This window comes from Pleuronectes platessa, chromosome 11, assembly GCF_947347685.1.
Source record: "Pleuronectes platessa chromosome 11, fPlePla1.1, whole genome shotgun sequence".
NCBI classification, from domain to species: Eukaryota; Metazoa; Chordata; class Actinopteri; order Pleuronectiformes; family Pleuronectidae; genus Pleuronectes; species Pleuronectes platessa.
This window is the reverse complement of record NC_070636.1, coordinates 501,339-526,989: the sequence shown is the minus strand read 5'-3', so window position 1 is coordinate 526,989 and position 25,651 is coordinate 501,339. Positions and strand designations below refer to the sequence as shown.

Here is a 25,651-nt window from a genome sequence, read left to right as displayed (position 1 = left end):
AAATCTTTGTTTGGACACTTTTCATTCCCAAGTTACAAGATTCATGTGGCTGCTAGAGAAGTGTACAGTTGTGTACAGTTGTGTACGTTGTGTACAGTTGTGTACAGTTGTGTACAGACGTGTGAGACACTTCCCTTCAGATCTGAACAGAGGTCGTACCTGTGGACAGCAGCTGCACAGACGGAGGAGACGGAGGCGTAGACTCCCGTCCCGAACACAGACCCCCCCCCCTGGGTGCAGTCAGGAGGACATAGCAGCACCACCCCGTCCTCCGTCAGGTCGGCTCCCCGGGTCACACAGGAGATCGGGTGAGGCACTGGTCACAGAGGAACATCAACATGTCAACTTCCTGCTTCAGAGCAAACAGACCAGTTTCATTCAGGTCGATATGAACAGGGGGGGGGGGGGGGGGGGGGGACCTCCAACCACAGGAAGCTCTTCATCAACGTGAACAATAAGAGAGTGAAGAGGAACAAGTCACATGACGGAGGACTGACCGCTGGACTCTGAGCCGTCCACTGAGGACATGAAGGAGAGGAGGAGGAGGAGGAGGAGGCCTGCAGACAAAGAGAGAGAGAGATCATGTGTACCTGTCATCAGAGGGGGGGGCAGGGTGGAGAGAGAGACAGAGGGGGGGGGGGGGGTTACCTGTCGGAGGCAGCAGGACGGACAGAAAAGACATTTCTGCACCTGAAACACAGTCAACAACATATATGATGGATTTATATATGATATAGATTCAGTAATCATATTTATATATGATGATAAACAGAGGACTAGATCAAAGGAATCGAGGATCAAACATTCTTTGTGGATTTTATTCTAAAGTTTCACAAACTGATCTCAAACGATGATTATTAGACTTTATACAGATTCATCTACAACAGAGCTGAAGGGTTTCTAACATGTGAACAATTCACTGCTCTGGGATCAGTTCCCAGTGCAGCTTGTTACTCATTAATAAAAACTCGCAGACTTTCACTTTGTGATTCTACTAAAGTTCACAAACTCCGATGTGAAGTGACTTCAGTCAATAAATCAAAATCCCATGAGCTCAGATCTGAGGAGCCGAGCTGAATCCAACTCAGAGGTTAGTTAGCTGTTAGTTAAGAGGCAGCAGCTAGTCATTCTCCTCACCACCTGTTTAACTAGTCAACCAGACGCCTGCACACTGAGGCAACACACCACAGTTTACAGTAATAATAATGATAAAGATATAAAACGAGGTTACAAGTGTTTACAATGAAGAATCGATTTTAATAACAGATATTCTGATCGTTCTAATTTAAGAGACAGATCCTAATGAGGGCGAGGCCGTAACAGTTCCCAGTTATCACCAGTTATCACTTTGTACTAAATATATATATATATATATATATAACAAATAACCAGAGAGTTATTTAAACATAATCAGTCACTTAATAAACCATTTAATCTTTAAACTAAAAACCAACCAACCAGTCAACTTATATCCATGAACTAGTCACAATTCAAACCAGTCAGTGAATGCTTTAACCCTATAACTAGTCACCAGGTCAGCTCCAGTCAACTCAAGAGTAAACCAGCAACTAAACCAGGTAGTTAACAGTTGATTAACCAGTAAAGTATCAGTGAACAGTATCAGTAAACCAGTCAGCCACAGCAGGGAATTCCTAAAAGTCTCGGTTAATGGTTTAAATAGCCAGTAAACCAGTAAACAGACAAAGTGAGATGGTAAACAGACATTAGTTAGTAGATTAACAGTTAGTGACCTGTTAAACAGTTGATTCATAAACAAGAAACAACTAGTTGAGCCAGTAACTAACCACTTTGTGAAGCAGGCAGTTAACTGTTAAATAAGATCAGTTAACTGGTACAAAGTGGTAAACTGGTGAGTAGTTTCTCAGTAAACCAGCTGACAGAAAGTTATTAAACTAATCAGCCAATAAATGAACCTATCACAATTCATCATTAACCAAGTTAATAAACGATAACGTTTGAATAAACAAAAACAAAACTAGTCACCAGCCAGTGAGACAATAAGACAAAGAATCTGTCAGTAAACCTGGAAGCAAACAGGACTTCAGCTGGTTAGAACAGGTTGGTTACAAACCAGTTAACTCTGTGGTACTCTACCATTAACCAGTTAACTAACGAGTCAGTAATAAACTCAGTCTTACTAACGGGTTCTTTACCAGACGCTTTAATCCAGGAAGCAGCAGGAGAGGAGATGCTGAGTGTAGGACGCCCAGAGAGAGAGAGAGGCAGCCCTTTAAATAGGCTCACACACACACACACACACTCACATCACAGGAGGAGGTGGGAGGGGCTTCAGCGACAGGTCGACCTGAGAGAAAATGAGAAACAGAACAAGTGCAGAAAAAGATGATGAAGATGATGAAGATGATAAAATATAAAACGTGGTTTTCACACAGATCTGAAGAGAAACTTATTTTTACTACTGCTTTTCTTTTTTTAGGGAGAGAAATAAAAAAACTAACAGTGAAAATAAATTAATATTTGAAGCTAGTCACGTGACCATCACATGACCTGTGGACGTGTGTTCCACAGAAACTGGCTCCAGGTCAGTTTCGTTGACTCACAACCTCTGGTCAGCTGAGGCAGAGCTGCAGGAGCATCTCAAGGGACTTCGGGGCCCCGGGCAGAAAGGACCTGGGGCCCCACATCAACTCAAAGAACAAACACATAAAGCACGATAGACCTTCTCGTCTTTCATCAAAGGAGGTTGAAGCAGGAGGGAGGGGCGGAGCTACAGCAGGAGGCAGGAAGTAACGTTTAGATTCTGCTGTGTCATCAACACTCGTGGTTAATCCCTCAGATGACCTCCTGCTGTGTTCTCACATCCACTTCTCCAGAGGTTACAACCCGGGCTGAGAGACGAACATCTGGAGAACATCTGGAAAAAGTCTGGAGGACGTCTGGAGAACATCTGGAGAACATCTGGAGAACATCTGAAGAAAGTCTGGAGAACATCTGGAGAAAGTCTGGAGAACATCTGGAGAAAGTCTGGAGAACATCTGGAGAACATCTGGAGAACATCCGGAGAACGTCTGGAGAACGTCTGCAGCCTCTGACATGCAGGAGACTGTCAGGAGATTATCTGGAGTCAGTGCAGGTCTGACAGCAGCTTTAGGGACAGTGAGCGTCTAGTGTGCGTTGCAGATCATAAAGATTTGAGGGGGCTTTCACAGATTGGTCATTGCTGTGGGGCCCCCCTCAGCTTGGGGCCCCAGGTAATTGCCAGCTATTTGCAACACCCCTGTAGAAGAATGAACACGATGAGAGACGTGTGTGTCACAGGATGTTCCCACCTGAACTCAGAGCTGTGATTGGCTCCCTCAGGACAGATGTCCTCTGGGACCTCAGAGTGTTTCTCTTTAAGTATTTGATCTGAAGTACAGAAGCTTCTTCAGCTTCGTGGACGGATCCGTTTGGAGCTTCTCAGTGTTTCGGTTCTTACGAACGTTAAAGAGACGATGACAGTCGACTCCCTCGACTCCTGTTTGCTGGGCGGAGTCAGTAAATGTGACTCCGCCCAGCCGAGGAGGGGAAACATGAGAGGAGAATCTGACACGACTCGACATGTATGTCACATGTATCATGTGATGTCACAGTGGAGCAGTTTCAATAAAGTTGTTTCAGTGAAAACAGTTTTTTCTTTGCAGATGACTTGATCTTGTTCATGAGTGAGACCAGCAGATTGTGTCTACATCTACATCTCAGTGGTTGAGTCTTCAGGACGATTCAGGGTTTCACCCGAGAGACGTTTGATAAACAACATGTCTGTCCCGTGCTGTGGACTCGTCCCCTGAGCCTCGTCCCCTCTGGTCCTGGTGGTGAGTCACGGAGACGAGGAACCTGTGAACAGCTCAGAGCAGCGGCAGGAATTCAGCTTGGCCAGCTCCCAGCATGCACCTGGTAAAATGAGAAGGGCGAAGAATGTCAGTGGAGACGTTGGACTGAAGGAGACGTGAGGACCAGGAGCCTCAGAGATCACATACTGAAATCATTGTGTAGAGTGTGTGTGTGTGCGTTGTGTTGTAGTGACACTTCAACACTGAGACGTGAACACGAGTGAAACTAACACACAATTAGAAAGTGTTTAACATGTTCAGGTCAACAGGCGGTCAGGTGTGTGTGTGTCTGTGTGTGTCTGTGTACTTGTATCATTGTGTTTCAGTGACGTTGAACCGTGGGTTTCTTTCCCTCTTGTGTTCATCATCACTCTTCTTCACCTCCTCCTCCTCCTCCTCTTTGTTTCAGCTCCCAGGTCATTAAGCCAACACAACATTGGAAACCACCGACACTGAGCTGGGATTAAGTGTGTGTGTGTGTGTGTGTGTGTGTGTGTGCTCCTGTAGTTGCACACACACAGCAGAAGTTCCTTCAGAGTTGGATCATGACTCAGCTGCTTCAGGCTGAAGAACGTTTCCTTCTTTTCTCTTCACGTCTTTTAAAGGTTGTTCGTTTTCTCCTGTTTCTAATAATAATGTGACACAGTCAGTAACATGTTCTCTGATTGGTTGATGTGAACATGTCGCAGACAAAACTTCCATCTCCGTGTGAAAATATAAAAAAGCCACAATACGGCTCAGTAAAGTTTTAATGACAGATCCAGGTTCAGTGTCAGAATCTTTAAAAACAGTTTATCTCAATATTCAGCAGGAAACTGTGAAACATGAAGAGTTCTGAACAGTTTATGGATTTGTTACAGCTGCAGCTCTTCAGGCTCAGGAAGCAGAGGATCATGGGTAATATCCAGAGGGACGACACATTGCTCCACTTGGTTGTTTCTACTCAGGAGACTGCAGGGGGCGCTGCTGCTCAGGATCAGTGCTGCTTTAAGATGAACACAGAACTCAGGACAGCTGCTGCTAATGCTACATAGGGTTAGCATTACAGGTCTCTGCAAATTGAGTGTGTATTTTGTATACCACACACACACACACACACACACACACACACACACAGAGAGATTAAAATGCCACCATGAAATAATCCTCAGGTTCTTGCTGCTGTGTTGTTGGAGGAACATGGCGGCAGCTGAGCTGTACCACACTGTGCCAGGCTGCTTGCTGATGTGTGTGTGTGTGTGTGTTTGTTTGTTTGTTTGTTTGTTTGTTTGTTTGTTTGTTACCCTCTCCTCTCCTGTGTGTGTTTTTGAATGTCACATGAGTATTGAGACACTTGAAGAGTTCAGTTCTGTCGTTTTCATCAGTTATGAACAACTCATATTATTAAAGATTAACTGTTGTTGAGCAGCTCTTAACCCCCCCCCCCCCATCTGCTCACTATGACCTCGACCTTCAGTCACAGTCGTCAGTTAAAGAAGTGACGAGTGAGGCAGCTGTGAGCTGAACTTTATTAGTGCTGACGAGAAACAGAAACTGGACAATGAGGAAATGTACAGAGTTTATATAAAACAAACTGGAATAAAGAGAGGGAGAGAGGGATAGAGGGAGAGAGAGAGAGATAGAGAGAGAGAGAGATTCACATATTGTTGGTGCCCACGTCACTTTTGGCCGAGCTGGGAGAGCTGCAGAGAAAAGAACATTGAGACGTCAGGAACAACTTCATAAAGGTAACAGCTGTGTGTGTGTGTGTGTGTGTGTGTGTCTGTGTGTGTGTGTGTGTGGGGGGGGTCTCACCTGTTTGATGAACTGAGCAGCGTTGAAGAGTTCACTGCAGCCGTACACCACCTTCTTCCCCTGTTTGGACTGACCACAGAACACAGTTGTGTTATGATTCCTTCAGCAGATTGACTTCATGCTGTTATGTGTGTGTGTGTGTGTGTGTGTGTGTGTACGTGTGTGTGTGTGTGTGTCTGTGGGCCGAGCAGCAGGTCGGTACCTTGCCGTAGTCCACCAGGTTCTGGTACTCGATGAAGTTTCCTCCTCCCACCACAAACACGATGGCCTGAAGAATGTCACATCAACAGAACGTCAGTATCATGGAGGACGTGAAAAGTGCTGAGAGACGTTAGGTCAACAAAGATGGACGACATGTCCACTTCCTCTCACTGTCCGTAAATCATACAATTCAATAGCTCAGATATGAATGCTGCCATCTAGTGGTGATCGTGGGATGGAGCCATTGTATCGAGGTTCATGTCCCATCTGCTAACATGGAGGAGGAGGTATTTAGGATCTCTAGCAGCCGGCCACCAGGGGGAAATCTAGATGATTTGAGCATCGAACCACCGAGTCGCCTGAATCAGTTTCAGCTCATATTGTTATAAAAGTTATTAAGAAAACCTCAGTGAGGTCATCATTTAATTAATTTCTGAACAATAAATAATAATTTAATTTAATCACCTAATTAAAAAGATATTAATCATTTCTGACTTTTACTTAATTATGTAAAAACAAAGATGGTAGTTGGTCAGAATTACAGTTTAATATTTTTCTCTTGAAATAAAAAAGTCTCACCTCCTGAAACGGGTTCTTGTTCCTGGGAATAGAGCTGAGGAGGAAGACGAGTGAAGAAGATGAACATTCCTCACAGCATCACTATTATTAAATATTATCACATATATGTATATCTGATCCCACTGAAGAGAAAGAAGTGCTGTCGTACCTCTCGCTGCCTCGAAGCATCTTTGGGTCAAAGTATCGATAATCATCTGTTTCCTGGAAATCAGAGAGAAAACAGAAATCCAATGAGTGACTTTATGTTAAGATGAAAGATGATTGAATAAGACACACGTGAGTCATGGAGCTCCACAGGGTTCTGTCTGAGGACTCTTCATCTTATATCTGCTCCTTTAGGCCACATCATCAGGAAGCACCTGGTCCACGTCCTCTGTGACGCAGACGACACCCAGCTGTACATACATGAAGCTGATGAATCTCATCTCTGAGTCCAACTTCACGTCTCAAGAACATCCAGGTCTGGACGACCCACAACTTCTTACTTCTGAATTCAGACTGAGCTCATTGTAATGGTCCCTACACATCTCAGAGACCAGATAGTCCCTGTGGTGTTAGTTTGTCCCCAGCTCCACTGTGAGGAACCTGAGGTAGGACCAGAACATGTGACCCACATATAGAACAAGTCTCTGGGACAGCCTTCTCCCCCCTGCACAGTATCATGAACATGAGGAACATCATCTCAGAAGGAAGCTGAGAAACTCGTCCACTTGTTCCCTCGAGACTGGACCAGTGTGATTCTTTATTATCAGGACGTCCCAGTGAGACTGTGAGAAGCCTCCAGTTGGTCCACTGGTCAGTCGTCCATCTGGACTTACAGTTAAATGTTGAACTGTTGCTTTATTACAACACACACACACCCGGCCGCCCCCCCCCCCACCCCCCCACCCCCACAGGAGAATCTGATAGAGGTGGAATGTCTTCTACTTCTTTCATCTTCATCCCAGTCCTATCGTCCCCCCCCCTTCATATTCACAACAACAGGATCTTTGTTGTCGTCTGAAACTCCAGACGCTGAGAAAACTGTACAGTCTGAGTGTGTGTGTTTCTGAGTCTGTCTTTGTGTGTGTTTCTGAGTGTGTTTGTCTTTGTTTCTGAGTGTGTGTTTCTGTGTGTTTCTGAGTGTGTGTCTTTGTGTGTGTTTCTGATTGTGTGTCTGTGTGTGTTTCTGATTGTGTGTCTGTGTGTGTTTCTGAGTGTGTGTCTGTGTGTGTTTCTGAGTGTGTGCAGGATCAAATTACTGAAGTGTTGATGGGTTCACATGCGGTCACATGTTTATCGACATGTTTGAAAGTGTGTTATTACACACACACACATGCACACACACACATGCACACATTAATTTGAACGTGGGGTTTGATGTCTCGATGTCTGAAGTTGTGTTTCTCCTGATCCAGCAGGGGGCGCTCACTGGCAGCTCCACCTATCGTGTGCCCTCTCGACTGATCAGTAGAGTGAGTCGCTAATGTTACGCTAACGAGAGCAGAACAATCACGACAGCGTCTGGAAATGTTTGTGTTCCACATCTGAGACGACAAAGTAACAAACTGATGAAAAGGTGTTTGTCGACTTAGTTACGATTTAAAAACATTTTCTAATGAATTCAAGTCAAATTCCTTCAAATTAGATTTTCGGCCCGATACAAAAAAATACACAGAAATGTAATCAGCTGATAAGCAGCCACATGCTAACTTGAACCTAAATATTATATATGATTTCATGTAATTATGTCTTGTGTTACTGGGGTAAGTCGACAGAGTCCTGACGTGTTAGTGAAATCACAGAGATGCCTTCAGGTCACATTGGAAACTTTAGTTTTCTGTCTCTGCTGCCGGTCATAAGAAGGTTACGTTCAAAAACTTATGAAATCCGTTAAATAATGAATCAGCTCTTAACACTGGTCCTAACTTCCTCTGTGCATGGACAATAACGTTTATTAGAAGATTCAAACACGGCGTTCTGACGACACATGAAACAAACAGACACACAAACTCACAGGGTGGGACTTCATCTCCATCAGGTGGTCGAGGATCCGAGTGACCGGGAGGTTCTGAGGAGAAACGAAGGTTCAGGGTGTTTTACAAAACTGGACAGAGCAACACGTAGGCAGCAGGAACAACCAGTTAACCAGTGGCCAGTTAACTAGTAAACCAGTTAATCAGTTAACCAGTTAACCAGTTAACCAGTGGCCAGTTAACTAGCAAACCAGTTAATCAGTTAATCAGTTGATCAGTGACAAGTTGACCGTTAACCAGTGGCATGATGGATTTTTGATGAAATTTCTTTTGTGCAGAAGATATAAAACAATAAAGCAGTAAGGAAGCAGAGGAGGAGGCAGAGGAGGAAGCAGAGGAGGAAGCAGAGGAGGAAGCAGAGGGAAGCAGAGGAGGAAGAGATGAAGAAGCAGAGGAGGAGGCAGAGGAGGAAGCAGAGGAGGAAGCAGAGGAGGAAGCAGGGGAGGAAGCAGAGAAGGAAGCAGAGGAGGAGGCAGAGGAGGAAGCAGAGGAGGAGGCAGAGGAGGAAGCAGAGGAGGAAGCAGGGGAGGAGGCAGAGGAGGAAGCAGAGGAGGAAGCAGAGGAGGAAGCAGAGAAGGAAGCAGAGGAGGAGGCAGAGGAGGAAGCAGAGGAGGAGGCAGAGGAGGAGGCAGAGGAGGAAGCAAAGGAGGAGGCAGAGGAGGAAGCAGAGGAGGAAACAGAGGAGGAAGCAGAGGAGGAAGCAGAGGAGGAAGAGAGGAGGAAGCAGAGGAGGAAGAGATGAAGAAGCAGAGGAGGAAGCAGAGGAGGAAGCAGAGGAGGAAGCAGAGGAGGAAACAGAGGAGGAAGAGATGAAGAAGCAGAGGAGGAAGAGATGAAGAAGCAGAGGAGGAAGCAGAGGAGGAAGCAGAGGAGGAAGAGATGAAGAAGCAGAGGAGGAAGCAGAGGAGGAAGAGACGAAGAAGCAGAGGAGGAAGCAGAGGAGGACGCAAAGGAGGAAGCAGAGGAGGAAGAGATGAAGAAGCAGAGGAGGAAGCAGAGGGAGAAGCAGAGGAGGAAACAGAGGAGGAAGCAGAGGAGGAAACAGAGGGAGAAGCAGAGGAGGAAACAGAGGAGGAAGCAGAGGAGGAAGCAGAGGTGGAAGCAGAGGAGGAAACAGAGGAGGAAGCAGAGGAGGAAGCAGAGGAGGAAACAGAGGAGGAAGCAGAGGAGGAAGCAGAGGAGGAAACATAGGCAGAAGCAGAGGAGGAAACAGAGGAGGAAGCAGAGGAGGAAGCAGAGGAGGAAACGGAGGGAGAAGCAGAGGAGGAAGCAGAGGAGGAAGCAGAGGAGGAAACAGAGGAGGAAGCAGAGGAGGAAGCAGAGGAGGAAGCAGAGGAGGAAGCAGAGGAGGAAACATAGGCAGAGGAGGAGGCAGAGGAGGAAGCAGAGGAGGAAACAGAGGAGGAAGCAGAGGCGGAAGCAGAGGAGGAAGAGATGAAGAAGCAGATGAGGAAGCAGAGGAGGAAGCAGAGGAGGAAGAGATGAAGAAGCAGAGGAGGAAGCAGAGGAGGAAGCAGAGGAGGAAGCAGAGGAGGAAGAGATGAAGAAGCAGAGGAGGAAGCAGAGGAGGAAGCAGAGGAGGAAGAGATGAAGAAGCAGAGGAGGAAGCAGAGGAGGAAGAGATGAAGAAGCAGAGGAGGAAGCAGAGGAGGAAGCAGAGGAGGAAGCAGAGGAGGAAGAGATGAAGAAGCAGATGAGGAAGCAGAGGAGGAAGCAGAGGAGGAAGCAGAGGAGGAAGAGATGAAGAAGCAGAGGAGGAAGCAGAGGAGGAAGCAGAGGAGGAAGAGATGAAGAAGCAGAGGAGGAAGCAGAGGAGGAAGCAGAGGAGGAAGAGATGAAGAAGCAGAGGAGGAAGCAGAGGAGGAAGCAGAGGAGGAAGCAGAGGAGGAAACAGAGGAGGAAGCAGAGGAGGAAGAGATGAAGAAGCAGAGGAGGAAGCAGAGGAGGAAGAGATGAAGAAGCAGAGGAGGAAGCAGAGGGAGAAGCAGAGGAGGAAACAGAGGAGGAAGCAGAGGAGGAAGCGGAGGTGGAAGCAGAGGAGGAAACAGAGGAGGAAGCAGAGGAGGAAGCAGAGGAGGAAACAGAGGGAGAAGCAGAGGAGGAAACAGAGGAGGAAGCAGAGGAGGAAGCAGAGGTGGAAGCAGAGGAGGAAACAGAGGAGGAAGCAGAGGAGGAAGCAGAGGAGGAAACAGAGGAGGAAGCAGAGGAGGAAGCAGAGGAGGAAACATAGGCAAAAGCAGAGGAGGAAGCAGAGGAGGAAACAGAGGAGGAAGCAGAGGAGGAAGCAGAGGAGGAAACGGAGGGAGAAGCAGAGGAGGAAACAGAGGAGGAAGCAGAGGAGGAAGCAGAGGAGGAAACAGAGGAGGAAGCAGAGGAGGAAACAGAGGAGGAAGCAGAGGAGGAAGCAGAGGAGGAAGCAGAGGAGGAAACATAGGCAGAAGCAGAGGAGGAAGCAGAGGAGGAAACAGAGGAGGAAACAGAGGAGGAAGCAGAGGAGGAAGCAGAGGAGGAAGAGATGAAGAAGCAGATGAGGAAGCAGAGGAGGAAGCAGAGGAGGAAGCAGAGGAGGAAGAGATGAAGAAGCAGAGGAGGAAGCAGAGGAGGAAGCAGAGGAGGAAGAGATGAAGAAGCAGAGGAGGAAGCAGAGGAGGAAGCAGAGGAGGAAGAGATGAAGAAGCAGAGGAGGAAGCAGAGGAGGAAGCAGAGGAGGAAGCAGAGGAGGAAGAGATGAAGAAGCAGAGGAGGAAGCAGAGGAGGAAGCAGAGGAGGAAGAGATGAAGAAGCAGAGGAGGAAGCAGAGGAGGAAGCAGAGGAGGAAGAGATGAAGAAGCAGAGGAGGAAGCAGAGGAGGAAGCAGAGGAGGAAGAGATGAAGAAGCAGAGGAGGAAGCAGAGGAGGAAGCAGAGGAGGAAGCAGAGGAGGAAACAGAGGAGGAAGCAGAGGAGGAAGAGATGAAGAAGCAGAGGAGGAAGCAGAGGAGGAAGCAGAGGAGGAAGCAGAGGAGGAAGAGATGAAGAAGCAGAGGAGGAAGCAGAGGAGGAAGCAGAGGAGGAAGAGATGAAGAAGCAGAGGAGGAAGCAGAGGAGGAAGCAGAGGAGGAAGCAGAGGAGGAAGAGATGAAGAAGCAGAGGAGGAAGCAGAGGAGGAAGCAGAGGAGGAAGAGATGAAGAAGCAGAGGCAGAAGCAGAGGAGGAAGCAGAGGAGGAAGAGATGAAGAAGCAGAGGAGGAAGCAGAGGAGGAAGCAGAGGAGGAAGAGATGAAGAAGCAGAGGAGGAAGCAGAGGCAGAAGCAGAGGAGGAAGCAGAGGAGGAAACAGAGGGAGAAGCAGAGGAGGAAACAGAGGAGGAAGCAGAGGAGGAAGCAGAGGTGGAAGCAGAGGAGGAAGAGATGAAGAAACAGAGGAGGATAACAGTCGTTAAAGTATCGTCAGGAATGAAAAGATCTGATGCTCTCAAGCTGAAGTGATCGTCCCAGCCTTGATATGCAGGTGTCTCTGTCACTGGGGTTGTGTTATGTCTGTGAGCAGTTTGTGTTGATGAATCACATTTAACTAGAAGAACCACGTTTGCTTGTTTATCTGGAACCTTCAGAACATCTCAGCTGCAAACCTGGTTCACAGAAACACTCACATGCTGTTTGAGGACCAGGTTCTTCACTCCCTCCATGACAAACTGGGAACCAGTGTTCATCACTCTGGAGAACAGTCTGCAGAGGAGAAGGGAGGGAGAGGAGGAGGAGGAGGAGAGAAGGGAGGGAGAGGGAGGAAGAGAGTGACACAGAGAAGAGGAGGACAGGGTTAGGCTGGTAGTCTCAACACAAACTAAACTAAATTAAATATTTTGTAATGAATTTGGGAAAATGCAATAAAAAGACCAATTGATTTACGCCAGAATTCTTTCTTGGCCACTTCTCATCCTTCAGCACATTTCAAATCCATTGAGCAGTTTACAGAGCGGCTGAAAACAAACTCCTCAGAGGATGGAAAAATGATGACATAACCTTCCCACATCAGGAATATACCAGTTATTAAAAGGAGAATAGAAAAGTGATTTATGTAATAATTTAAAAAGACGAGAAGAGTTTAAAAAAGGAAACTCAATCCATCAGACCTTTAAAGACTGGATGATGAACGCTGCCTTTTTATTTGGACTAAATCAGGAGTTTTAAAATTTGATTTTCCTCGATCAGAAAGGATCATATTCAAATCACATCTCTGAGCTGGACAGAAATATACAAACTATTAGACTTGAAATTCAAAGTGTGTCATTGAAACACTGATGATCGCCACTAACTCACCCCATCGGCTTCACTCCACTGTTCACGTAGTTGGCCGGAGTGGCGGCCATCTTGGTGAAGGCCCTGGAGCAGGTGAGAGGAAACACAGAGAACAGAAACATCAGAATCAGGAAGGAACCAAATCTCTTTGTAAGATTATCGTAAGAAATAAGAAAATAATGATCAGTCAAATTCATTCATTATGTCATCATTAATATGTATTATGAATATGATATTAAATGAGTAAAACAGTGGTTAACTTACTTCCACTGCTTGATGTAGTTGAGAGGTGAAAGGTCACAGCCTGTGTCCAGTAGAGCCGTCTTGTACTGCTCCAGGTCCGACTGTAACACAGAGAGGGAAATCAGGAGGCTTCTAACACAATCACACAATCATCACACAATCACACAATCATCACACAATCATCACACAATCACACAATCGACTGATTTCAAAGGAGAAAATGAAACTTCATCATCAACTGTTGCTGCTCATTAACATGAATGAATCATCGATGAGGGAACGTGGTCGACCACCTCCACCAAACTGAGCCGGGATCAGTGGACAGTGGCGTTTATCACACAAGCTGACGTGCTGGTGGAACAGGAACCCTAACCCTATCCTCAGGACAAACGACAAACTCAGGGTGAAGCTCTAAAAACACAGGTAGGTGTTGTCTGAAGTTTTTCATTTAAAGAATAACTACAGACTCTGCTCTGTCAGTTTTCAGCAGCCACAGGTCTCCAGTCTGTGATGTGCGTCTGTCCCTTCACCTTCTCTCTGTCCCTGTGTGTTTGGTGCTTGGTGGTGAGAAGGTCCCGTCTCCTCTGTACGACCCCTGAAGACACGAGGACGGAGATTCTTCACAAACTAAAGTAACTCTGTCCAGGGTTGAAATCACTGAGCGTTCTTGTGACATCAACATCCAGGCCAACTCAAAGAGTCTCTCATGTTTCACCAGTTTGACTGAGGCCCCCCCCCCCCCAAAGAGCAAAGTCAACCCAGGGACGTCTGCAGTGTATAAATAGGATGAAAACATTCCACTCAGTCCCTCTTCCAGCCACAGGTAGTGACGTCATGTGTCTACTCAGTTCTCCACTCAGGATCCGACTGGCAGCTCAGCAGGAGACCAGGGACACTGAGCCAAGAGAGAGTGTGGTTAGAGGACGATGGAGACTGTGCAGCAGATAGGAGGAGAAACGGGGGAGACAGAGTTCTGAGGGGGAGACAAACAAGGGGGGGGAAGACGGAGGAGGAGTGGGAGGTGATGGAGGGTGAAGCCGGACTGATCCAGCTCTCAGGAGGATGAAAGACAGAGTGAGGCTTGTTGTTCCTGGCAGATGGAGGAACTGTCCCACCGTCCACCAGCAGACATCTGGACAGATGCTGAGAACCTTAATGTGAAGTGATTTTCAGACTGTCCGTCCTCTCCTGTCCACAGAAGACAGTTTCCACAGCATCTGTTCTCCAGCAGCCACAGCAGATATTGATCTTCAAGTGAATATCACCATTATTTCAAAGTTTGACCTGGATGACGTCGTCCATCTTCATCACCATCAAACAGTTCAAAAGCAGCAGCAGGAGAATCAAGGACCAACCAATGCAGCACAGACCTCCAGCCTGTGAGAAGAGAGACTTCAGATGAACGTGCTTCTGAACTCTGCTCCTGGCTCTCTGGTGTGAAGGTGATAAGGTCACCAGAGACTCTGACAGGCTCCCTTCAGCCATCTTTCAGGTTTATGTCTGAATCAATGTGTGAAACCTTGTTAACACAGCAACAGCACAAACAGTGTGAAGCCCGTGTCCTTCACACTGACACTCATTCAACACAAACACAACACATCAGTTGTCAAGTCTTCCGCACACAAACACCAGAATCTCTAAGTGAACACACTGACCATAAATAACCCAGCAGCAGGTTTCATTACTGATGGATGTCCACAGCTCAGAGACACGTCTTGCTCTCATGTGCTGGCGAGCGACAGATTTCACCAGTGTTGACAGAAGTTTCCCAGTTGGATAGAAACCGATGAAATGATCTTTGCAGGTGAAGCAGCTCTCTGCCCACAGCTGGAGGCCTGGACCCTCACCAGCCACCCACTGCTTCTGAAGCTCTGGGAACTTCAGCGGCCCGGTTCCACACGTGGTTCAGAGAACCTGCATCACTTCATGTTGAGACTCCAAACGTCCAACTGATCTGAATCACAGTCGCTGTCATCTCACTAATGGATGAGAGGTTTCTGCCAGAGGACACAGAGCCAGCAGCGCTCCTTCACTAACCAGCTCTGCTCCTCTCAGAGGAACTTGGCTCCTCGACTCCATCATCTTGGTTCCATCACCGGCTCATAACAAACTGTGGATACGCTGGAGCCAAGAAGAGGCTTCTCATTGATCAGATTAATGTGGTTGTGAGGAACTGTGGGCGCACCAGACCTGAAACCATCTGTCGAAACCATTTCTACTCTCTGCTGCCAATCAGCCGTGGAGTGAAGTAAGCTTCCCCCTGCACTGGTCCAGTCCCAGTGCCGATGAAGAACCCTGGGAAGGATGACGGGAGGAACTGGATCACGAACCAACGACACAAATCTCAAGAGGAATTTCTGACATCAACACAAGAAACCACTGAAGTGTGGTGCTTCACTGGTTCCCAGCAAAACACTGAAATCTGATACTGGGACTGAACGGCCATCTTGGTTTCCTCCACGTCTTCAGATGGACTTTGATTGTTTTGTGTCTCTGCTGCTGAAGTCACTCTCACTTGAGTCATAGTCTGTGTTAAACTGTGTGTGTGTGTCAAGCAATACATGCACATGCTCAGTGCACGTGAGTGGTCATGTGACATGTGCTTTAAGGCGTGTTAGTGTGGACGGGGGTTAAAACTTTGAACTTTGAAAACTTCCTTTTCAAAGTAAAACGTCCTGGTGAGGAAGCAGCCTGCGTCTGAGGCTTTATTATCTACAGAATATGAAATGGTGCAAAAGTTAGTGGTCACCAAAAACAAAAACAGATCTCCAACTCTAAAAGCTCTCTCTCTCTTTACCTCCGTGACCACAGAGTGAGACCCGAACCCCTCAGGCTTTTAATCTTCTTTCCCGGGATGAGAATGAATCTCTGCTCTGACCTGAGGTCAGTCGGTAACTGTCGGTTGTTTGTCTGTATCTCAGCAGGTTTTCATCACATGGAATATGGGCATTCGAACGCACAGAGGAGTGTTTTGATTGGTCAACAAAAGACATATGTAGATCATGTGACTCAAACACAACATCAGTTCCTGAGCTTTCACCCTGACTCCTGGAGGAGAGCTGCTCCATCTCCTCCCTCCACAGAAGAATAGGAGGATTGTGGTGTGATGTGGTTTTCATCTCCTGGTCCTCGGATCCTCTTCCTCTCCTCAGTGTCCTGGTTTTGTTCGTGACAATAAACACTAAACCGCAGGAAGATCACAGAGAGTTCCAGCTCCCCTTGAGGGCTCCTCTTCAGAATGAGGTTATATTTTGACTGAGCCACAGAAAGCTTCACATCAGCGTCTCACCGCTGAGTAATCTGCCTTCACACTGGTTCACATGCAGCCAATAAAATACTCAATATTCCCAGTAAAGAGAAAAAACAACTGCGGCAGCCAACTCACATTTCTCTTCCCTCTCAGGGCAGAACTCTGGGTTTGTTCATTGTTGTCAGGATCCAGGACCCAGAGACTATTATAAAATCACTCTTTAGATCTGAATCATCTGCTGATGTAAACGTCCGACTTCTCTGTTTCTGATTTTCTGTCAGTCTCGATTTGGCTGCTTTGCAATGTGACTGTTTCAGCTCCGACCTCCTGAGAGGCCGAGCTCCTCTGAGCCAGGAGCCGATTACACAATGTTCAGAAATTCTCTGAGTCGATTTTCACAAACGTCAGGTGAAACCATCGAGTGCAGAAGATCAACAGAAGGTTTGATCATTAAGAATAGAAACTGTTCACACTTCAATATCCCACCGTGAGCACCACGACCCTCCATGAGAGACTTCCACTCCATGGAAAAGACCAGACAGATTCAGCTGCTTGCTAATATCTATTACTCATAAAAATTAATATAAATACAAGCTCACAAACATCCAGTAGGTCCAAGATGACACTCAGTCCTAAATATTATAGAAACATGAAATACTCATGGAGCTGGTTTCATTCCTTCCTGTTCTTAAATGAATGATGAATCAAAAGAGATCATTATGAGCTTAGCTTGGTCCCATCAGCTAACATGGGGGGGGGGGGGGGGGTCTGAGGTGTGAAGGTGTGAATCTTCAGCCTCTCACCTCTGGAGGAGCCTGAGGAGCTGTGATGTAGTAAATGAGGAAAAGTCTCATTTTGTCTTCTGGGGTCCCGGCTAAAAAACACACAAACATTTACACACAGTCAGTTTCCAGTTGTTGTGTTATAAAAAACACACAAACATTTACACACAGTCAGTTTCCAGTTGTTGTGTTATATGTGAAAATCAAAAGATGAACAGATATAGAACATTGGATCATTTCATGTGTGAAGCTGCTCTGGTTTCAAATCTCTACTGGAACTGAACCTCAAACCAGCACATTGTCTCCATCCAGAGAAGACGTCCTCCATCCTGTCCCACAGCCGTCTCTCCTTACTGCTCAGGAGCACAATGCTCCTCAGCCCCCTGCTCCTGCTCCTCATCCCCCTGCTCCTGCTCCTCAGCCCCCTGCTCCTCGGCCCCCTGCTCCTCGGCCCCCTGCTCCTCATCCCCCTGCTCCTCGGCCCGTGCTCCTCGGCCCCCTGCTCCTCGGCCCCCTGCTCCTCATCCCCCTGCTCCTCATCCCCCTGCTCCTCGGCCCCCTGCTCCTCGGCCCCCTGCTCCTCGTCCCCTGCTCCTCGGCCCCCTGCTCCTCGGACCCCTGCTCCTCGGCCCCCTGCTCCTCTGCCCCCTGCTCCTCGGCCCCCTGCTCCTCATCCCCCTGCTCCTCGGCCCCCTGCTCCTCGGCCCCCTGCTCCTCATACCCCTGCTCCTCGGCCCCCTGCTCCTCGGCCCCCTGCTCCTCATCCCCCTGCTCCTCATCCCCCTGCTCCTCGGCCCCCTGCTCCTCGGCCCCCTGCTCCTCGTCCCCTGCTCCTCGGCCCCCTGCTCCTCTGCCCCCTGCTCCTCGGCCCCCTGCTCCTCTGCCCCCTGCTCCTCGTCCCTCTGCTCCTCATCCCCCTGCTCCTCATCCCCCTGCTCCTCGGCCCCCGGCTCCTCGGCCCCCTGCTCCTTATACCCCGGCTCCTCATCCCTCTGCTCCTCATCCCCCTGCTCCTCATCCCCCGTCTCCACGGCTACTCATCCCCCGGCTCCTCATCCCCCGGCTCCTCATCCCCCTGCTCCTCATCCCTCTGCTCCTCAGCCCTCTGCTCCTCAGCCCCCTGCTCCTCAGCCCCCTGCTCCTCGTCCCCCTGCTCCTCGTCCCCCTGCTCCTCATCCCCCGGCTCCTCATCCCTCGGCTCCTCATCCCTCTGCTCCTCAGCCCCCTGCTCCTCATCCCCCGGCTCCTCATCCCCCTGCTCCTCATCCCCCGGCTCCACGGCTCCTCATCCCCCGGCTTCTCATCCCCCTGCTCCTCATCCCTCTGCTCCTCAGCCCCCTGCTCCTCGTCCACTGCTCCTTATACCCTGGCTCCTCATCCCTCTGCTCCTCATCCCCCTGCTCCTCATCCCCCGGCTCCACGGCTCCTCATCCCCCGGCTTCTCATCCCCCTGCTCCTCATCCCTCTGCTCCTCAGCCCCCTGCTCCTCAGCCCCCTGCTCCTCGTCCCCTGCTCCTTATACCCCGGCTCCTCATCCCTCTGCTCCTCGTCCCCTGCTCCTCATCCCTCTGCTCCTCATCCCCCTGCTCCTTATACCCCGGCTCCTGAGTGTGAGTGTGGGTGTGTGTGTGTGTGTGTGTGTCTGTGTGTGTGTGTGTGTGTGCTCACCATCTGGGTCACTGATGATGTCCAGCAGTGTTTTGTCGAGTGTGGACTTGCTCATCAGTTTCTCTTCGTACTCAAAGTAAACGTCCAGTTTCCGACTCTGTGAACAAAGAGTTCATCTGAGTTGTGTTTCATAAACGAACACTGAGACTGTTGTGTTGTTGTGCTGTTGTGTTGTTGTGTTGTTAAAGATGATTCAGACATGAACTGTGTAAAATGTTGTCTGTACATCTTCTGAAGCTTGTGTTTGGGTTAGAATCCTCATCGACCTGGTTTGAAAACAGCTTCAGTCACATTTACAAAGACGCCTCTCGTGTTTAGTACAAAGTGTAACAACCGGTGAGATGTGTGTTTCCTCTGGTGTGAGCGGTGAGGGCTTCGTACTTTGATGTGGTCGAGCACGGCCGTGGCCACGTTGGTGTGAAGGTCGATCAGTCGCTTCTTCTCCAGCAGCTCCGGCAAAGAGCTGCGGAACAAACACGACACAAACTGTAAAACTTATGAAACCAGGTCCCGATACAGATGACAGAGGCGATTGGCGAGAGAGGAACATACCTTCACGGTTACAGATAAAAACAAGTGTTTGAATAATGGAGAGCAGAAATCTAATCACATGTCCCCTGGCTCGCAGCTCAGCCTCGATTCCCGGGTTTCATGGAAATTCATTTGTACATGTTATTGAGAAAGCTGCTGAGAGACGACCACAGACATTCAGTGAAGGAGCTGGAGCAGAAGAAACAACAAAGTTCTCCCTGAGGTCGGACACCTCCACGTGACCAGCTGGAGAGTCGAGGTGACCTCAGCTCCTCGGAGAAGCTCCACGCAGACTTCTATCTCCACCTCCAGCCACACAGAGGTGTCTGCTCCGTGTAGGAAATAATCTGATCTATAATCTATAACAGACTCCAACGTGCACGAGCCTGGAACCTGCATTCTCTCAAGTGACCAGCAGGGGACGACTCCACAGAAGAACAAGTCAGTTTCTGTAGAAGTGAAAAGATGGAGGACGTTTTTCTTACCTGACGGCCGAGGTGAGCTTAGCTGTGTTGTCTGATAGCATGCTGATGGCTCCTTCATCCTCTCCCTCCAAACCCTGCACATACACACACACACACACACACACAGACACACACACACACACACACACATTAACTTAAAGCTCTTTCTGCTCTTCTTCTTGTGGCTAATTCATTTTTTTAAGTCTCCAGATGTCATACGTTTTCTTATTAACTCTGGACTAGATGATTTGTTTTAGTATTTTCTTATGTTGCTGTTGCAGCCATGATGCATTTCCTATCTGATGTAAATCACCTTGAATTTCCTCTCTGTTCAAACCATAGACTGTAAAAGTGTAACTGGCCAAGGCAACGTGGAAGAGTCTGAAACCTGTCTTCTGTGTCCTGACCAGCAGGGGGCGACTCCTCTGGTAGTTTCTATAGAAGTCTATAGACAGTGACTCTACTTCTCACTCATTTTCCTCAGGAGTTTTTGTCTCAATCTCTAGTTTCAAGTCTTCTTCAAATCAGCTGATGTTCATTTTGATGATTTACTGTAAATCCAGGAGACATCGTCCAACTGGACAAGTGGACAGAGCAGCCTGGTGTGTGTGTGACTGTCCTTCTGTCTTTGTGAGGACCAACTTGAGCAGAGAAACCACAGAGTGAGGACATTCTGCCTCATTGTGTTGAGGATTAGAGTTAGAATGAGGTTTAGGTTGTGTATTTAGTTGTGATAGTTGTATTAAGATAAGGAGCGAGGGAATACATTGTGCTAATGACTGCACTCACAGTGTGTGCGTGTGTGTGTGTGTGTGTGTCTCTCACCATAATGCTCTTCAGCCGTTTGACCTCGTCCTCCTGGGCCCTGTAAGTGTCCAGCTCCTCCTGGACCGACTCCGCCACCTCAGGGAAGGGACTGTGGACACAGAGCGCCGCTCAGTCCCAGTCCAACCCGTCAACCCACTTCCTGTTTACAGCAAACCGCCTCCCACTTTTATCTGTCTACACATCTTCTCTAGTCCTGATGACACTTTATGGTTTGTTCTCGTTCACACAGCGGGCAGCACTGTTTCTGTGACGGGCCGTTCTGGGTTCAGTATCTTCGACTTGCAGATGAGGAAGACTGGGATCGAACTGCCGACCTTCTGGTTAGAGGACGACCGCTCTACCCACTCTGCCACAGCCGTCAAATTGTCCAAACACACATTTTAAAATGTGTCATGGACTTTATCGTTGATTATGATGTTTATTTAAATTTATCCCAGAATGTCAAATGTTGGAAACATGTGAGTGAAGCTCGAGTTAAACTTTTCAAACAGTCAGATGATCATGGAGCTGAAGCTCCGCCTCCTGGTGACCTCACCTGCCCTTGTGTTTCTGCCAGAACCGGTCTGCGGAGGTCAGGTCGTAGGTCTTCCTGCTCTTCTTCTTTGGTCTGGCGCCGGTAGGAGATGGCTCCACCCCTGCGCCCTCCTCCATCATCACCCTGTTCAGATGGAAGTCCTGGTGACAGAAACCAGAGCATCCATCACCTGATGATGCTTCTGACCAGGTTCCAGGACCAGGGAGTAATAATAATAATCTCTAATATGAGTTATTAGATTAAGGAGTTTGGTTTTCAGCCGTGTTAACAAGTTGGTGGACGAAGAGACTCAAGAGGCTCTTTGGTGAATCTGGAAGAATGAACAGATCCGTTCATTAAAAATAACTGTTGAGCATCTTTGTTGTTTAATCAGAGATTAATTTATGGATTTCTATGTAAAAAACTCATTTTACATATTTACAGGACTGATATTTATGAATCCAGTCAGTGGTTCTGATGCTGTGGCCTCATGAAAACACATCAGACGGTTTAGAACAGCGTCACATTGTTTCACCTCCGAGCAGAAACATCCCGAGCCAGAATAAACTCAACACAAAGGAAAATTACAACTGAAGACGAAAATGACACTAAACGACTCAGTGAGTGGTGTGTGTGTGTGTGTTACACAACACATCACAACACATCCATGTAACTCTGCATTCCAGTGCTGCCGGTTTGAACCTCAGCAGCTGACAGCACCTTGGCTCTGCATGAGTTACTGTGTGTGTTTCAACAGAATCCCTGACACACGCACACACACACACACACACACACACACACACACACACACACACACACACACACACACACACACACACACACACACACACACACACACACACACACACACACACACACACACACACACACACACACACACACACACACAGTTGATGTGAACTACAACGAGCTGAGGACAATGTGAATCAGTTTCTTTCTTCAAAAACAAATTATGTTAAAACGTTTCACTCAAATTTCAAAGAGAGAAACTCACCAGGACGTCATGGATCAGCGCCTGATAGGTCCACGTGTGGTGGAGGGGCGTGGCCATGTCCACGTTACGATCAGCCAGAACAAACAGAGGCCTCTGGAAACTGGAGTCAAAGGGTCGGAGGTCACACAGAGTCAGAGCAATGCATCATGGGAAGAAGAGTTTGATGCTGTGTCATTCTTCATGTACAGATGAGGTACCTGAACTGTCCAGCGGCCATGTTGTCTCCAGTGAAGAGGCTGTTTCTGGCGTCTCGCAGGTTCTCACGCAGCTTTTTGTCCAACTTCTACAAAACACATCGAACCACCGACCTTCTGATTAGTGGGCAACCCGCTCTAACACCTGAGCCACAGCTTCCCAACTTTATTCTATAATTTATATACACTGTACATATCAAAGTACTGTGTGATGTCTCTGGATGTGCAGCGGATATTATGCTTTTATTATAAACTTTTATTATATAAACCTGTGTGTTAGATTTATTATTAACTCATATAAAAAACCATTATTAGTATGAATGACTTCTGCTCGTTGTCAACAATATGAAATATGTCATTATGGTATTAAAGTGTATGAATCCTCAACCCTCACCCAGATATTAAATATGGATCAACTCACCACAGCCACCATCTCTGCTGCGTTTCCTCTGGGACAGCGGATGATGGGCACCGCTCCTGATCATGTGACATCACACATGTTGATAAAAGATTCATCTCATTGGACACATACAAATATTTAAAATGAAGTAAAGAACTCGAAGCTGAAGCTCCATCTTCTTTTATTGAACTAGAGGAGACAGTTCAGAGACATGAACGTTTGTGTTGGAGGTTTAAAAACACATGAATATAAATGAAAGTGAATCCGCCTGGAACCGGTTCTGGACTAAATCAGAAGATTCATTCAGGTTTAATCAAATCTAAATTGAACACTTCCCTCTAGTGGACTCGACCGGTAACACACTGAGATTTGAAAACCTCATGAACTCTCTGGCTCCTCATGTCCACCATCTTTATTTATGGTCTGTGGGGTCGACACAGAAATAACCATCACACCCATGGGTCATTTCCAGTCTCCAGTTAAGCTGCACTTCTTTGGACTGGGGGAGGCAGGTTTGAACCCAGAACCCTCTGTGAGGCTAACCGCTGTACCACAGTGCCACCCTGGTGTAAGTGCACCCTCTGAAAGCAACTCACCCAGAGTGACGAAGAAGCAGAAGAGACTGTCCACGATGGTGTCCATGATGGCCTCCATGTCGGTGTCCTGGATGTCTGGTCGGTTTATGGCTTGAAACAATGAAGAGATTATGAGCATAGTGTCAACACTAATCGTGTGTGTGTGTGTGAGTGTGTGTGTGTTTGTGTGTGTGTTACCGTGGTAGGAGATGAGCTCCTTGTTCTGGTGACCCAAGATGAACATGTCGTCTTCCAGGGTGATGAAGTTCAGGTACTGATCAAACACCTGAAATGATGGGACAGTCACGTGACCACTGGTCCCATCACGTGTTCAACACCAGAATCTGATGGATTCCATGATTCAGACCAGTTTGTCTCCACGTAAACAAATGAACATCTAAACAGAAACCATGTGATGACCATTGTTGCCGTTATCCGCGTCTCCAGGAAACTTCAAACTGATTCGTTTAATCTGATTAAGTCACATGACGAGGGAATCAAACCAGTGACAGACTGTCAACAAAGATGGACGACACGTCTCCACTTCCTCCTGTTGTACACAAACGCTGCCATCTAGTGGTGATTTACAGTCAGAGTCTGTGATGGTGGAGCCGAGGTACCGTGGTCCCACCCACACACACTCTCAACCAATCAGGACTCAGTCTCAGCTGTCAATCAAGTCGCCTCAGATTGTTTTTATATCATTAAATAACAAATTAAACACAAACTGATCAGAAACATCAGAGAGATGAGAACGACCTGAAATAACAGAAACATCTTTAACAACATGGAGGAGGTTAGTGAGCTATACTGCAGTCAGCCACCAGGGGGCGATCCAGACCCTTCTGTATTTACAGTCTGTTCTCACTGATGATGTCACTCGTCAGTCGCACTAATGACAGGATGGGCGTGGCCATGCTAACCTTGGTGACCAGGGTGACAGCGTTAGCCGCCAGCGCGGCGCCGGCCACGTCCTCCAGTTTGCTTCTACTGATCGCAGAGATGAAGTTCAGGTAGTAGGACTCATACAGCTGGTTCCTCAGGTCCTACACACACACACACACACACACACACACACAAGAGCATGTTGAGAAGCTGTCTGTCAGGGCTTCACACCAGGTGTGTGTACGTGTGTGTGTGTGGGGTACGTGTGTTTGTGTGTACCTGGCATATCCTGTCAATGTTCTCCTCTGTGGGCATGACGAAGTAGATGGCTGGTACGTCATGGATGGGATCTCTGTCAGAGTGTAGCAGTCTACACACAAACAGACACACACACACAAACAGACACACACACGTTCTGCACTCAGAGTCTAGGACAGTTGTTATTTACAGTTTGAAAGTCTTTGCTGGTTCTAGGTTCAGGTCAGAGTGGGTCAGTGTGTGTCAGTGTGTGTCAGTGTGTGTGTGTCTTACAGGTGCAGGGTGATGCCCATGTCCCTCAGCTCCTTGACGGACAGCAGCGGGGAGATGATGTCCTGTCCGAACCGGTCGTATATCAGCACCTACACAAACACACACACACACACACACACACACACAGTTGTGTTAGTCTGCTGGTCAACATGGAGAAAACTCACAATGATAATAATAGTATTTACAATAATGTGCACATCTGGCGCTCGGATTTCTTCCCGGTGCTGAGGGCAGCCCCGTGTGTAGCATCTGTGTGTGTAGCATGTGTGTGTGTGTGTAGCATGTGTGTGTGTGTGTGTGTGTAGCATGTGTGTAGCATGTGATACCTTCCATACTGGCTCAGCAGCTGAGTTCTTCATAGGAGGAGCGTTGAAGTTCAGCATCCGCCTCAGAGCGACTGCAGGAACCAACACAGATCATCATCATCATCATCATCATCATCATCACACAGTCTGGAGCAGATTCATGTCTTCATACAGTTATGATTCATATTCACTGCTAACGTGAGGGTCTGACTGTGGTTTGAATGTTGGTGTTAAATCTGACACCAGATCAGTTCTGCACGGATCACTGTGATGACAGGATAAATGAGAGGTTTCACACTGGAGCTCTGTTAGCTGTTAGCAGCTGCTAGCTGTTAGCTCCCTCAGCAGCTAGGAGCCGGTTAGCTGGTCAGTTAACTGGTTAGCAGGTTAGTGAACTGGTCTGAACGAGCAGCTGACGATCAGCTGTTTGACTCTGTGGTGAAACACTAGTTAACCACCGGCTGCTGGTTCAGAGGACGTGGAGCCGGTAGTAAACTGGTCCAGTCCGCTGGTTCGGGGCCGGAGAGTCCAGACCCGCCCAGCAGCTTCGTTCAGGCCGCGCGACCAGTGACCGTCACCGCGTGAAACCAGCGGAACCAGCGGAACCAGAGGAAAGTGTTTCACGGACCTGTCTGCTTGTCCCGCACCGAGGCCGCCATCTTGGATGATGTTGTGATGACGTGTCAGTCAGAGAGGAGGGAAACGGCACGAGGTCTCACTCTGCTGCGGTTTTCTGAGACCGGTCCA

At 47.9% G+C, this 25,651-nt stretch overlaps 2 protein-coding genes across 2 annotated transcripts in view; both read right to left on the bottom strand.

The window, feature by feature from the left end:
* The window catches only part of coch (coagulation factor C homolog, cochlin (Limulus polyphemus)), a 9,769-nt gene extending 9,085 nt beyond the window's left edge, over nucleotides 1-684 (bottom strand). The window contains exons 1-3 of the mRNA XM_053434523.1: nucleotides 649-684; nucleotides 498-557; nucleotides 160-316 (exon numbers count right to left, since the gene is read on the bottom strand). Of these exons, the coding sequence (XP_053290498.1) occupies nucleotides 160-316; nucleotides 498-557; nucleotides 649-682 (251 nt within the window). The 5' untranslated portion in view covers nucleotides 683-684. The remainder of the gene's footprint in view (nucleotides 1-159; nucleotides 317-497; nucleotides 558-648) is intronic.
* Nucleotides 685-5,344: 4,660 nt separating this feature from the next.
* scfd1 (sec1 family domain containing 1) lies at nucleotides 5,345-25,615 on the bottom strand. The gene is made up of 25 exons (XM_053435027.1): nucleotides 25,533-25,615; nucleotides 24,926-24,996; nucleotides 24,600-24,688; nucleotides 24,348-24,438; nucleotides 24,107-24,229; nucleotides 23,382-23,469; nucleotides 23,205-23,294; nucleotides 22,630-22,685; nucleotides 22,212-22,297; nucleotides 22,015-22,114; nucleotides 21,021-21,160; nucleotides 20,483-20,573; nucleotides 19,679-19,752; nucleotides 19,044-19,125; nucleotides 18,663-18,759; nucleotides 17,016-17,086; nucleotides 12,984-13,063; nucleotides 12,741-12,803; nucleotides 12,074-12,149; nucleotides 8,425-8,478; nucleotides 6,577-6,629; nucleotides 6,429-6,462; nucleotides 5,851-5,916; nucleotides 5,649-5,717; nucleotides 5,345-5,536 (listed from the first exon to the last, which is right to left on the bottom strand). Exons 1-25 carry the CDS (start codon nucleotides 25,561-25,563, stop codon nucleotides 5,513-5,515), a joined length of 1,899 nt encoding a protein of 632 aa, XP_053291002.1. The 5' UTR covers nucleotides 25,564-25,615; the 3' UTR covers nucleotides 5,345-5,512.
* Between the last annotated feature and the right edge of the window lie 36 nt (nucleotides 25,616-25,651).